We start from the raw sequence: 11,932 nt of genomic DNA, 5'->3' as shown, positions 1-11,932 counted from the left end.
TTTCTGCCTAGCAACCCAGCGGGAGTGGTTGCATCTGTCCGACGCTGCTTAGTTTGCTTAAACTTCTTCTACTGTTAGCCCGTAATAATAAACACTCGTTATCGCCCAGTACAACCGCCAGTACTTATTACTTTCATGCGCCTCTCCTTCTCCATCTCCGACCCAAGACCGCCCTTCATTTATCATCTTTCTGGTCCAGCCCATCATCATCCTCATCATCCTCACACGCATCGTGACCCTCTGATCAGATCATCACATACTTATCACAAACAAAGCACTGTCAATCTCCGTCTCTGCCTCCGACCGTTCGCGGCGCACTGCTGAATCCGGTATCGTGACCAGCCCCCCGTCGGATCGCAGCCAGCTCAACTCAACACACGACTCACGGAGCTCCCATTTCCACTGTGACGGACAGTACCCACTTCTTGTCGCCCACCCAGCTGCCTGCTCCCCCGGCCTCAGCTCACCGGCTCACCGGACGGACCACCTCCCAAAGGAGCAACCTCTGCAATTTTATAAACGGGTCTTATCCTCTGGCCCCCCCGGGCCATCTTGGCTTTCTCCCTCTCTGCAACCCATTCTCCTTGCATCTGCAACGGGGAAAACCTCAACCCATCTCACCACCTTCTGGTCTGTCTGATTGTGCAAGATCTCTGGAGTCATGTTCGACCGTGGCAGACCCAAGGATTCGGGGCCGTCGTCTCCTGACAAGAAGGCGGCTCCCTCCCAGGGCAGCCACATGAACAATGAGCAGTTCGGTTCGTCTCACCACCTCGGCCAAGCTTGCCTCGCGTAGAAATTTCTTTGCTAACCAGTACCAACCTCTCTGCAGCTGCATACCTCAGAGATCTTCGCAACAATCGTGTCCAGAGGCCTGGTGGTGCGAGACCACAACCCCCAGGCTCGAGCCGGGCCGACTCCTTTCGCCAGTCCATTGACGGCCGCCCTTCACTGGGTGCAGCTGCTCGTTCATCCTTTGGCTCGACTGCTCGGTCTTCCACAGGAACTCCACCCCCCTTGTCCGAGCCATCTCCAGCTCTGTCACAATCCTACTCGCCTCCCAAGATTGATCACAGGGACTTCTCCAGACCCAGCATTGCACCCAGTGTGTCCTCCAGATACTCGACCACCAGTGGCCGGGACTACTACCCTGGCAAGTCAGTAGCTCCTCTCAAGCCTGGACAGGTCGTTCCTAGTGCCACATACATTGAGAGAGGTCAAAGATGGATGGAGAAGGAGGAGGCCGTTTCGCTGAGGCAGGCAATGGAGGACAAGGATGTTAGGGACAGTCCCCCACCGACCTCGCCAACCTCAGACGATGGCCGCCTCTACGAAGCTGCTTTGAATGAGGCATCGGAACTCGTATGGCAACACGAACATGGTGTCAAACCACCAGAGCCTGGTGCCCCATACCGATACAAACCGCACATGCGTAGGAACAGCTATGCACATGCTCGAGCAGCAAGCGCTGGCATGTACGGCGATGAGATCGAACCGAGCGGCCTCGCACGAGACCATTGCTCACGATCCATGTCAGGTAGCTCTAGCTCCAGCGACGGTTTTGGAACGTCACGCAGTCGCCTATCCTATGCGTCTATGAGTGGTCCCCGAAAGAGCCCTAGCCCCCCTGCGCAGTCACGGTCTGCCTCGCCACCCAAGACTTCCAAGCCGTATACTGGCTTGTCCAGCACTTCACGCGGCTCCCTCGCTCAGCGGAGGCGCAGCAGCACGAGGCGAAGTAACAGTGGCGGCAGGCCCTTCTCAGGTGATCAGATCTGGGAAGAACCCGAGAGCGCTTCAAGCATGAGGACCTCGTCGCCGAACAAGGATGAGCCAGCCGCTACTGAGGCTCTCCGGACGAAGCCCAAGGGCCCACTCAACAGAGTCTCGTTCGCACCCGAGAGACCATCGTCTTCTGACTCCCAGCCACAGCCCGCCCCCAAGCTGCACAGGTTCGAGATCCACCGCAACCCACCATCACAGTCTCGGGACCCACAGTACACTTCGAACTCGCCCTCCCAGAGTCCTGTTCGTGAGGATGTGCCGAAGAAGCATGGTATTGAGCTCAGGGGTGATGATATTCGCCAGGCAACCTCCATGAGGTTGAAGGATCGCAGCCCCAAACTCCCCACCCCTACTGCTGTGAGCGACCGTCTGGGACGACCCATCGTAAGCTTTGACAAAAACTGGAAGGCTCCGGACGAGGCAACTGATGAGAAGCCAGACACCACCAAAGGTCGTCCGCTCGGGGCCTTCCAGGCCCGACAAGACCACCGCCGCCTCCCAGAAACCCCGCCGATCCCTTCTATCGCTGTTGCGGAGATTCGCGAGCCGCCGGCGTCCCCGAAGCCACGCGGTCGCCCCTTACCATCTATCCAGGTAGATGGTTCTGGGGCAAAGCCAAGTCCGTCGATCCCCAGCATTGCCGTAAACGATGTCAAGCCGTCAATCCCGAGCATCGCCGTCAACGACGGAAGCCCGGCGGTGCCGTCCATTGTGCTTCCTGGAGATGACAATGGTGACGACAACAGCCCCAGCATTCCTGTCATTGTGACCCCTGACGACTCCACTAGCAAGCCCACCAGCCGTCCACTTCCGACTCCACAAAAGAATGCCCCACGAATCCGCCCTGGTGGAAGGCCGCAAAGCCACTGGTCCCCGTCCCCCACAAGTCAAGCCGGTCATCGAGCCACGGCCCGTTGTCATGAGTGCAACTATCCTATCGAGGGACGCTTTGTCGCCCTCGCAGGCACAAATGAGCGGTTCCATCCACAGTGCTTCACCTGCTATTCATGCGGCACCTCACTCGAGGCCTTGGAGATCAGTCCTGAGCCAGACGCCAACCGTGCCGCCCGGCTGGATCGTATCCGCCGGCGTGCTACGGGAGAGGCCCTCGAGGAGAAGCCCGGCGAGACGATGGCCGAGGACGGTGATGAGCGTCTGCGGTTCTATTGTCATCTTGATTGGCATGAGCTGTTCGCCCCTCGCTGCAAGCACTGCAAGACTCCCATCCTTGGCGAACACATTGTCGCACTCGGTGAGCATTGGCACTACGGGCACTTCTTCTGTGCCGAGTGTGGCGACCCCTTTGAACAGGGAATGACGCATATCGAGAAGGACGGCTACGCATGGTGCGTCAACTGCCAGACAAAACGTACTGAGCGGCGGGCTCCCAAGTGCAGAAAGTGCAGCAAGGCGGTCATCGGGCAATACATTCGTGCGTTGGGCGGGGAGTGGCACGACGAGTGTTTCCGATGCGCGACATGCCAGAATGGTTTCGATGATGGGCAGATCTTCCCCAAGGACATTGGGAACGACATGATGCTGGTGCTCTGCACGAAGTGTCGTCAGAGGGAGCTCAAGGGCTAGGAACCCCGGAGTCTATCTTAGTGACGACAGTGAGGGTCGTCTGCATTCGGTGATGTGATCGACGGTGGTGTTAAGGTAAGTAGGATCTGCCTGCCATTCTTCCTACCAGTAGAATGACATGGTGGACCATGCTTATGACGGCTTACGCGCGATGTGCTCCGTGGCTTTTATTGCATTGCTTTGGTTTAGTTTGGAGTTCGGTCTGTTGTTTTTTAAGGGAACGAAACCAGAATGCTCGCTTGCTCTTTGGTTAATCGGACGGGTTCGTTTTGCTTCATGTTGTCCGGACACACTGTACAATATTTGGTTTTCGAGCATCGAGCATGCGTGCATATTGCATTTTACCTGGCTAGAGCGAGCCAGCTGGGAGAAATAATTGAAACAAGGAACATTTTGCTTTTCACACCACCACAGTCCGAGGCTTCAGTGACTTGAATCCGTGACTTGATACCAGTACCCGTAGCTTTGCAGTACCGAGATCCCTGGCTTGTGGCCATGAATGCTACGATGAGATTCAAGTCCTAGTTGTAATTCATCTTGGACAACTCTATGGCAGCCAGCCATGATATACCCTCTCCATTTCTACATTTGCAATACATAAATATGCTTGACCCAACATGCTAAATGGTGGCGTTCGTATACTGCGGAGACCAGATACGTTGCAAGGGCTCTCGGGATGCGAATCGAGGTCAAGTGCCAGCTCGTGAAGGTCGTAACGCCTCATCACCGAAATCGGCAGGAGATCTGGTAAGCCTTGCCCGATGGCCTCACCTGGCGAGTGGCACCGCGCCGATGTGACAGCCTCGTTTACGTTTCGGTGTTAAGGCGACAAAACCCGGGGGCCGCGCGAGCTGAAGTTCGGCGGGAGCCTGATCTGTCAGCGGGGTCAAAAACAAAAATACACCGAGTTGGGCATCACGATCCACGTGATGCGTAGATGGAAGGGCAAGTTGCAAGACTGTCTTGTCAGTCAAAAATAGGCATGTTCATTCGTTGGATTCTTTCGCCTCCATAGTACATCTCCTCGACTGTCGCGCAGATTAGCGAGCTGTGTCGCCGATCGGTGGTGTTAGGAGAATTAAACCAGTGGTGTATGCCCCTCACAAGAAAACACGATTATCCTTTTCCCTGTCAAACTCCTTGAATGAAAAACAATTCCCTGCAATACCGAGAGAGTAGTCACGCCAACCGCAACGGGGTGAATTTCAAAGCTGGCTGTCCCTTTCCATGCCTGGTCTGAACCGCCGGATGAGGACCAAGTCCCCCACCCGTGTGCCCTTCCAATCGCCTAGAAAAGTCCACTGCCGCCCACCTGCTCCTGGTGAACTTCAAGGGTGTCACCATCTGCCATCTCGAGCTGAAAGGTGAGGCAAATGTTAGTTACATGTGATACGATGCGAAAGTGCTCCGGCGCGACGCGCGTATCCCTTGTCGCGGGCTTGAGACAGCCAGCAAGCTGGACAGGAAGGGGGAGGGGGTTCCTCACCGTATCGGGGGTATCGTTTGGCTGAACCCGCTGGCCCTCAAAGAGAAACCGAACCGAGTTGACAGTCTTGCCTTGACGCTCGCAAAAGGCGCCCATGAGCTTCTCGAGCTTGGTGGACTTCTTGATCTTGAAGAAGACCTCGTTGTTGTTATCCGTGACTTTAATGTTGAGGTGCTCCGTCTGGGCGGGGGCTTCCTGGCGCTCGGCGGCCGGGGACCCGTTCTCGTGCTGGTCCGAAGACATTGGGGAAACAGTAGTCGAAGATGAGCTTGTGGATGAGGATTGCGATCAGGCCGTAGGCGAAAAGTATGCCGAACTGAAGGAGCGTTCTGATTATGAAGTCAGCGTCGACCACGACGACTGGATGGAATGTGTCACGCATGATGGCAGGTTGTAACGTGTCAAGTGAGTTTTGGTGGTTGCGTGATGTTGTCGTGGTGGTGGTGACGGCGATGGGAGAGTACGGATATGAGGCTGCGACAAAATGAGGGAGAGAGCGGACTTACCTGTTAGCAGTTTTTTGTAGGCTTGGTACTGACCACGAGAGTGTGGGCGTGGTGTCGTCGACCGGGGGCGGGGGTGCAGGTGTGCAGCAAAGATCGCGAGGTTGAGAGAGTGGTGTCGTTGAGTTGAGAAGGAGGGCGGCAATGATAAAAGGTTGCCAAAGAGCCGCTCTGGGGGGAATGGTGGGGCTGTTTCTCTGAGGGGCGCCTCCGGGCTCACGCGCACGGGCCACCTTCTGAACCTTTCAGCGCCCTCCTTCCCTGACTGCTTGATCAGTGCCTTTGCCTCTCAGTACTTTGGAAATGTCCTTGTTCCCCCTTCGATTCAATTATTAAGCACCAGGCAAAGAAGTATCCTATTTAAAACCGACGCACAGTAGTTGATCCAGCCAGATAACTGGTCCTCTGAGGGAAAGCAGGTTTTGGATCGCAATGCTGCTTTGAGAAACTGCTGGAATGGGACGAGTTATCACATCCAGATAGCCTTGGAAGTCTGGGGGTAAACCTCGGAACCGCCCATGTTTACAAATCGACCACTACGCTCTATTGTGTATGCACCGTAGCAGAGGTTCCGAGACCACCAGACTGAAAGTGGTCTTACCGCTCAAGCTGGCATGGCCTAGGCGAGTTGCGCGCCTGCGATTTCACTTGTGTAGAATTGACATCATTCAACAAGGCGGCGGCGACCAGGGAGGGCCCGTAACCTGGGGCTGCCAGGCCTCGGGAGCTACTGTGGACAGCATATAACACGAGCCAAATCCATCAACCACGCATCCATTTCACAGCAGGCTTTTCAGCACCAACCAAGTTCATCCGGTCTGAAGTTCAAAAAGTGACCATGGTGAGCACAATGCGGTCCATGGTCTCAATTCAGCACAGCGTGATCTAACCACAGCGTCGTCTACAGGGACTGGAAGAAGATTTGCAGGCTAAGCCTCCGTGCCATCCCCGAGCAGTTTGTCATCCTCCACGTCCCGATAGTAAGAAGGTAGCTGACCTCCGTTGCAGTGCGCAATCCAAGGTGAGGGCTTGCATCGCCCCTGAGTCCCGATACATCACGGCTAAGGCTTGTGCCAGACTGCCTCAAGAGGAACACCTACAAGGAGGACAAGTGCCAGGGCGTGATTGACGCGCTCTACGACTGCTGTCAAGCCTTCTACGACCGTAACGGGGAGGGCGCCAGCGCCGCAAGCTGTCCCAAGCCAGATCTGCTGAAGCTGAAGCTCAAGATGAGGAAGAAGACGGAGAACAAGTCTCGATGACCTGCAAGTCGTCGTATACAGCACCGTCCGTCAATAGGGCCGGAAAGTACCTATCGGGTTCTATACGGGATGTATCACTGATCCGACGAACGTATGCCCACACGAATTTAGTCAGGCAACTTGAAAGGATAGCGACAATCAATCTGGGCAAGCATTAGCGCGCAAGAGGCCCGTAGACCTAGTTAGACATTGAATATCCAACTCGTGACTCTAAGAGTGCATTGCCGAAACATTGTGTGAAGAGAAAGAAGAGAAAACTCAGTACAAGGCGCGCTCCAAGTCAGCCTTTTTATGAGCAGCCCTCGCTCCGACTAGTGGAGCCCGTCCCGCACGGGCCCCCAACTCCAGCGTACTGCTATGATTGGCCGGCCCACATAATCCAGGGAAGGAATCTCGACTTGGTCTGATTGTACATATGCTTCCCTTCGTTGACCACCTGGACCAAAGCAAATTCAGGGGAATGCTACCCAAGCCGTTCGAGCATATCCATCGGCTCACTGGCACTAATGTCCGGCTCGAAGGGAAGTCTTCTGGCAATCCAAGGACAAGGCGGGCAATGAAGGTACTACGGGCCTCAGGCCCCCCGGAGCAGACGGGCGCCCGGGTGGGCAGACGGCCCCCAAGGGCTGCTTAAATAGTAGCCCAGGGAGATGTTTTCTTAGGAAATCCAATAGAAGCATTCTCTCCCCTTTACAAACCGCACCAGTATAGAACTGATACACGCGTCTTAAACGTCCAAATCAAGGCAAATTTAAGATGATCACTGCGTTATGTAGCATAGATAATACCAGAGACCTGTCTGTGTGTGTACAGCGTGTTGATGGGCAGGTCTTTCGACCAACCTGTTAAGGTGGCCTGCTCTCCTAGGGGACAATCTGTTGTGGGATAACCTGTCGTGGGATAACCTGTCGTGGGATAACCTGTCGTGGGATAACCCGCCTTGGGATAACCCGATGGGGGAACCTACTTTGGGGCGGGCACTCTCATGGAGGCTTATAGACAACCTACTAGGGTAATACAAGACTCCTGTCTTGGATCCCTGGTAATGTTCGAGGCATTCCTAAGGAGGCTATGGCCTGCAGATGCCGAAGCCTTAATCGACTATACTGTCAACTTCAGCGTGATTTGTTGCGGTGTCTACTTGCGAGTGATCGTGTGTGTGAAGTGGGTTGCATAACGATAGTTGGATGCAGAAACACACAAGCGTATCTCCACGGATCTTGATGGTGTGCAAGTGAAGATAGTATGATTAGCAAGCTTGAGATCAGGAAATTCGAATGGCATGTAGTTCGGCTATGGTGGCTTCGCAGTGTACGGTTGGAGTTCTATACTGGTGCGGTTTGTAAAGGGGAGAGAATGCTTCTATTGGATTTCCTAAGAAAACATCTCCCTGGGCTACTATTTAAGCAGCCCTTGGGGGCCGTCTGCCCACCCGGGCGCCCGTCTGCTCCGGGGGGCCTGGGGGCCTGGGGGCCGGTAGCATAAATAAAACCATGGAATCTATACCCAGTGCTTAAAGAGATGTACTTGGGCCATAGACAATGCTGGAATCAAACTGGGAGTGGTGAGACCCACGCTAAGAAAATTAGTACCTAGGTACAAAGCTGACTGACCCTTGTCTTCCAACCGCGACTGCCCTCCCCTTCGCGTTTTGGCTGGCAGTTGTTCGGCGCAGTCCCAAATTCACCCACGTCAACTTCATTCCCTTGCCCTTCTGCCGACATAATTCATGGAGCGCGGATAGTGCACACATGCAGCTGCCGTCGCTCCATTGACCTCATAGCGTTCAAAACATACGCGCTCAGGTTTCTGCGGGCCCATTCATTCTGTCGCCAATCAAATCAACGCCCTACAAGGACCCTCCACCATGGTACGTACTATGCGGTACACAAGCTGCAAGCTTATCAAAAGCTTGGAGGCTAGGAGCAGTGGAACCTCCCTCAGATTAAGTTTTGGTGGCTCACGCTCTCTACTCGCTAGGACTTCCTCTCTCCCAAGCGTCGTAGTCTGATTTACGGGTACGACAGCGACGAAGGTTGGTTTGTTCAACTTCGACATGACGGGGCCCTTGTCCGTTTGTCCCTGGGCTTTGACTGACGACGCGCACCGTGGCAGATGAGGATATGGCTCGACTCGAAGACACGTATCGGCAGAGCCGCATCCAAGCTGGCCCCGAGGTAGAGGAGTTTGGGAGATGGCTCGACGAGTGTGGTCTGACCCACGCGACACCCGACCAAAAGCGCGATCGCATATTGAAGCTCGTCGCCCGCTACAACGACTATACACAAGAGAAGGCGTCTGTGCTGACCGAGCGACGGCGCTTGGAAAAGCTGGCGAGAGGCCGGAGATGGGATCCCAATCAGTCCAGCGATGATGCTAACGACATGGAGGTGGACGAGGCAGAAGGCACCGACGACGTCGATGAGGTGGCCAAATGGGCGTCAGAAGCACAAACCTGGGGCCTGCTGTCACGACTACTACCATTGCGACACCCGGAACCTTCATCAAAGCCACCCAGATCGAATCCCACGCCGCAGTCTCGAAAGGAATACTGGGACGAGTTTATTCTGTCGGATTCCGTGGCTCAGGAACGTAAGGCTGTTCTGGAGTGGCTGCAGTCCACCGCCAGCACGGGCCCTGACATCGACGAGCTTGTCCACGAATTCCAGCAAAAGGCAGACAGGGGAGATCTCGTCGCGCATGGCTGGTTGCACACTCGGGAGGCAATAAAGCTGCACAAGAGCGTGAATGCCATCCCACATGTGCTCGAACCCAACTCAAACATGTCCGACTTTTCCTACGTCACTCAATTGGACCCGGATGCCATGACTAGACAGGGCCGGAAGCTTGAGCCTCACGATGAATATTTCGAGAGAGCCATTTGGGTTGGCTGCTACCATCTTCTACGGAGAGGAAGTTCCCTGAACGAGATCCGCGACTGGTGCTTGGAGAGGACAGAGGCATGGCGGGCCGCAACAATATCTGCCCTGCCATTATCAACACTTGGCGACGACGAGCTGCCAAACTTCGACCTGTCTTCCTTCATACTTTGGCGGCGCATGTGCTACGCGTTGGTGAAATCGGGTGGTACGGACGATTGGGAGCGTGCCACCTATGGCATCCTCTCTGGCGACATCGACAGCGTGCTTTCTGTGTGCAAGACCTGGGATGACTACGTTTTTGCACACTACAACGCCCTCCTTCGGACGCAGTTCGACTCGTATCTGATCAAACAGTGTGGGCCGGGAATGGCGTCTTCCCAGTATCTTCCGTCATTCGACGCTGTGCAGTATCTGGGTGACGGTCCAGGTGTTGCGAAAAAGTTGATTAGTCAACTGGAGTCGGATGGGTCACATTTCAAGCAAGTCAACAAAGAGGCCAACACGGCAGCCAAGGCATTACAAGGGGCGATCATCGCCGACACGCTCGATACCTACATCTATCAACAGGGACTGGCGCTGTCAGCCGAAGCCAACCAGGAAGGAAAGTCGTACCTGATACCAGACTACGGTTATGGATCGTCGGAAGGCAACATTTTGAAATACAATAAGATGTCGGAACACGACGGCTTACGGGTCATCACGCACGTGGTCATCATGATCAATGCTCTAGAATCCATCGCTCAGAAAGGGAAGGATTTCCTCCCGGGCCGCCGTGTTGTCGGGGAGCACGCCATAGCGGCATATGTCAGTTTCTTGCGCCTTGCTCAGCTCGAGCTTTTGATTCCTCTCTATTGCGCCCAGCTTTCCGAAACTCGGCAGTACGAGACGTTAAGTCTCAACATTATTCATGTGAGGGACCGGGAAGAGCAACTGGCGCTGCTCAACCAGATTAGAAGGGTTGGCATGGATATCAAGACATTCCTCAGGGAGCAGCCGCAACACTTCCTCAAACAGCTTGAAGATTCCCAAGGAGTTCCTGCAAAGGGTCAATTCCGGATTCTCAAGCACAACCTACCACAACTTCTCGACGGTCGCGGCATTGTTCCGGATTTCATCGGCGATGATGGAAGAAATGAGGTTGTTCACGAAAACCTGATTAGATCTATGGAGTGGATGTTTGCGGGAGAAGGTAACCTACTCGAGGCCTGCGAATTCGGCGTCAAGATTTACAAATACTTCCTGAGTAAGTTGATCCCGTTTCTCATTTTTGAGCCGAAGCCCTAACAATCGTTGCAGAGCACAAGCACTTGGGAGCCGCCCGCGACTTCTATGAGAGAGTGAGAGTCGAGGATCTCGTACAGGTCTTGGCGAACCGAGATATCGGAGGATCTGTCGAGGACTTCGTCCAAGATCTGTTGACTAATGAGCACGCACTTTTGGGAGAAGTCCAAGAAGACGAGGCCGAGGACCTTGGCGCAATCCAGACGCGGCTGGCTCTGGCTATCAAGAATATGTGGGAACTGCAATGCTTTGTCATGGCTCTGGATGGTATCGAGACAGTGGGGACTTTGGCCCAACTCGCTCAGGAGTAAGCAATCCATCCACCTGGATATGTCACCTGGAACGTACTAATTTTTCATAGGCCCGAGACAAGCAACCCACCCAATAGGGAGTACTTCGAAAATCTTGGAACGGCCATTCGCACGGCAAAGACAGGCATGAAGCCAGTTCTGAAGGGCTGGCTGATGGAAACCAACACCAAGGACGAGGAATTCACCCAGTTGCGCGAGGTGTACGTTCCAGAGACGATCATCGCGTTTGTGGCTGCTTTGCAGTACACTGGCGGTACCCTCACCCGTGACAACATGCTGGAGGCGATGGAGCTGGCAGCAACCATCGCGGGCAAGGACTCGGACATTGCGGCACTGTTTGTGAAGACGGGACGAATGAAGGAGCTGGTCGAGGCATTTGCGTCGTGCAGCAAGGCGCTGGCGATCCATTCTGCCGACCACAAGAAAGGGACCCACACGAGCGCCAAGAAGATGCGTGAGATGGGATGGTCAAGGGAGCTTTGGACGGTGAAGCCTTCTTCTTGAGGCTGTGATAGCATAGCATGGGGAGACAAAAGGTTGGCCTAGGACGGCGCAAAATGTACATTCTGTTGATTTGGTATGGAGCCACCGGATAGGGACGAAGCAAAAGAATCCATAATGATGATACCTCTAGAAGATTGGGGTTAACTTTGAATTTCAACAACAGTTCTAGTTTTGTATTTGGTTCGGGAGTACAACATACACGCAAGATTGCTCTTGCGTTCAAGCTGCCATAGACCTTGTCCAATATGGTTCGACGGGGAATTGCAATATGTCAAAACTTTTGTCAAAACGGGCAGCGCCCAGTGAAGGTTGCCAATATTGTCATGCAACTCAT

At 54.3% G+C, this 11,932-nt stretch overlaps 4 protein-coding genes across 4 annotated transcripts; 3 read left to right on the top strand and 1 right to left on the bottom strand.

Moving 5' to 3' along the window:
• Window positions 1-661: 661 nt before the first annotated feature.
• Window positions 662-3,369, top strand: J7T55_008900 (paxillin; the record flags this gene model as incomplete). Its single annotated transcript, XM_053139264.1, has 2 exons — window positions 662-758; window positions 833-3,369. The coding sequence occupies 2 exons, from the start codon at window positions 662-664 to the stop codon at window positions 3,367-3,369; spliced, it is 2,634 nt and encodes an 877-aa protein (XP_052998172.1).
• Window positions 3,370-4,657: 1,288 nt separating this feature from the next.
• J7T55_008899 (uncharacterized protein) lies at window positions 4,658-5,098 on the bottom strand (the record flags this gene model as incomplete). The annotated part of the gene is made up of 2 exons (XM_053139263.1): window positions 4,658-4,726; window positions 4,856-5,098. 2 exons carry the CDS (start codon window positions 5,096-5,098, stop codon window positions 4,658-4,660), a joined length of 312 nt encoding a protein of 103 aa, XP_052998171.1.
• Window positions 5,099-6,196: 1,098 nt separating this feature from the next.
• On the top strand, window positions 6,197-6,620 carry J7T55_008898 (uncharacterized protein; the record flags this gene model as incomplete). Its single annotated transcript, XM_053139262.1, has 3 exons — window positions 6,197-6,199; window positions 6,367-6,379; window positions 6,436-6,620. The coding sequence occupies 3 exons, from the start codon at window positions 6,197-6,199 to the stop codon at window positions 6,618-6,620; spliced, it is 201 nt and encodes a 66-aa protein (XP_052998170.1).
• Window positions 6,621-8,487: 1,867 nt separating this feature from the next.
• J7T55_008897 (uncharacterized protein) lies at window positions 8,488-11,598 on the top strand (the record flags this gene model as incomplete). The annotated part of the gene is made up of 5 exons (XM_053139261.1): window positions 8,488-8,490; window positions 8,601-8,655; window positions 8,736-10,745; window positions 10,799-11,090; window positions 11,145-11,598. 5 exons carry the CDS (start codon window positions 8,488-8,490, stop codon window positions 11,596-11,598), a joined length of 2,814 nt encoding a protein of 937 aa, XP_052998169.1.
• Window positions 11,599-11,932: the final 334 nt, after the last annotated feature.

This window comes from Diaporthe amygdali, assembly GCF_026229845.1.
Source record: "Diaporthe amygdali strain CAA958 chromosome Unknown NODE_4_length_2575358_cov_65_588622, whole genome shotgun sequence".
NCBI classification, from domain to species: Eukaryota; Fungi; Ascomycota; class Sordariomycetes; order Diaporthales; family Diaporthaceae; genus Diaporthe; species Diaporthe amygdali.
Note: the sequence above shows the minus strand (reverse complement) of the source record. Positions and strands in the feature narration are given on the sequence as shown.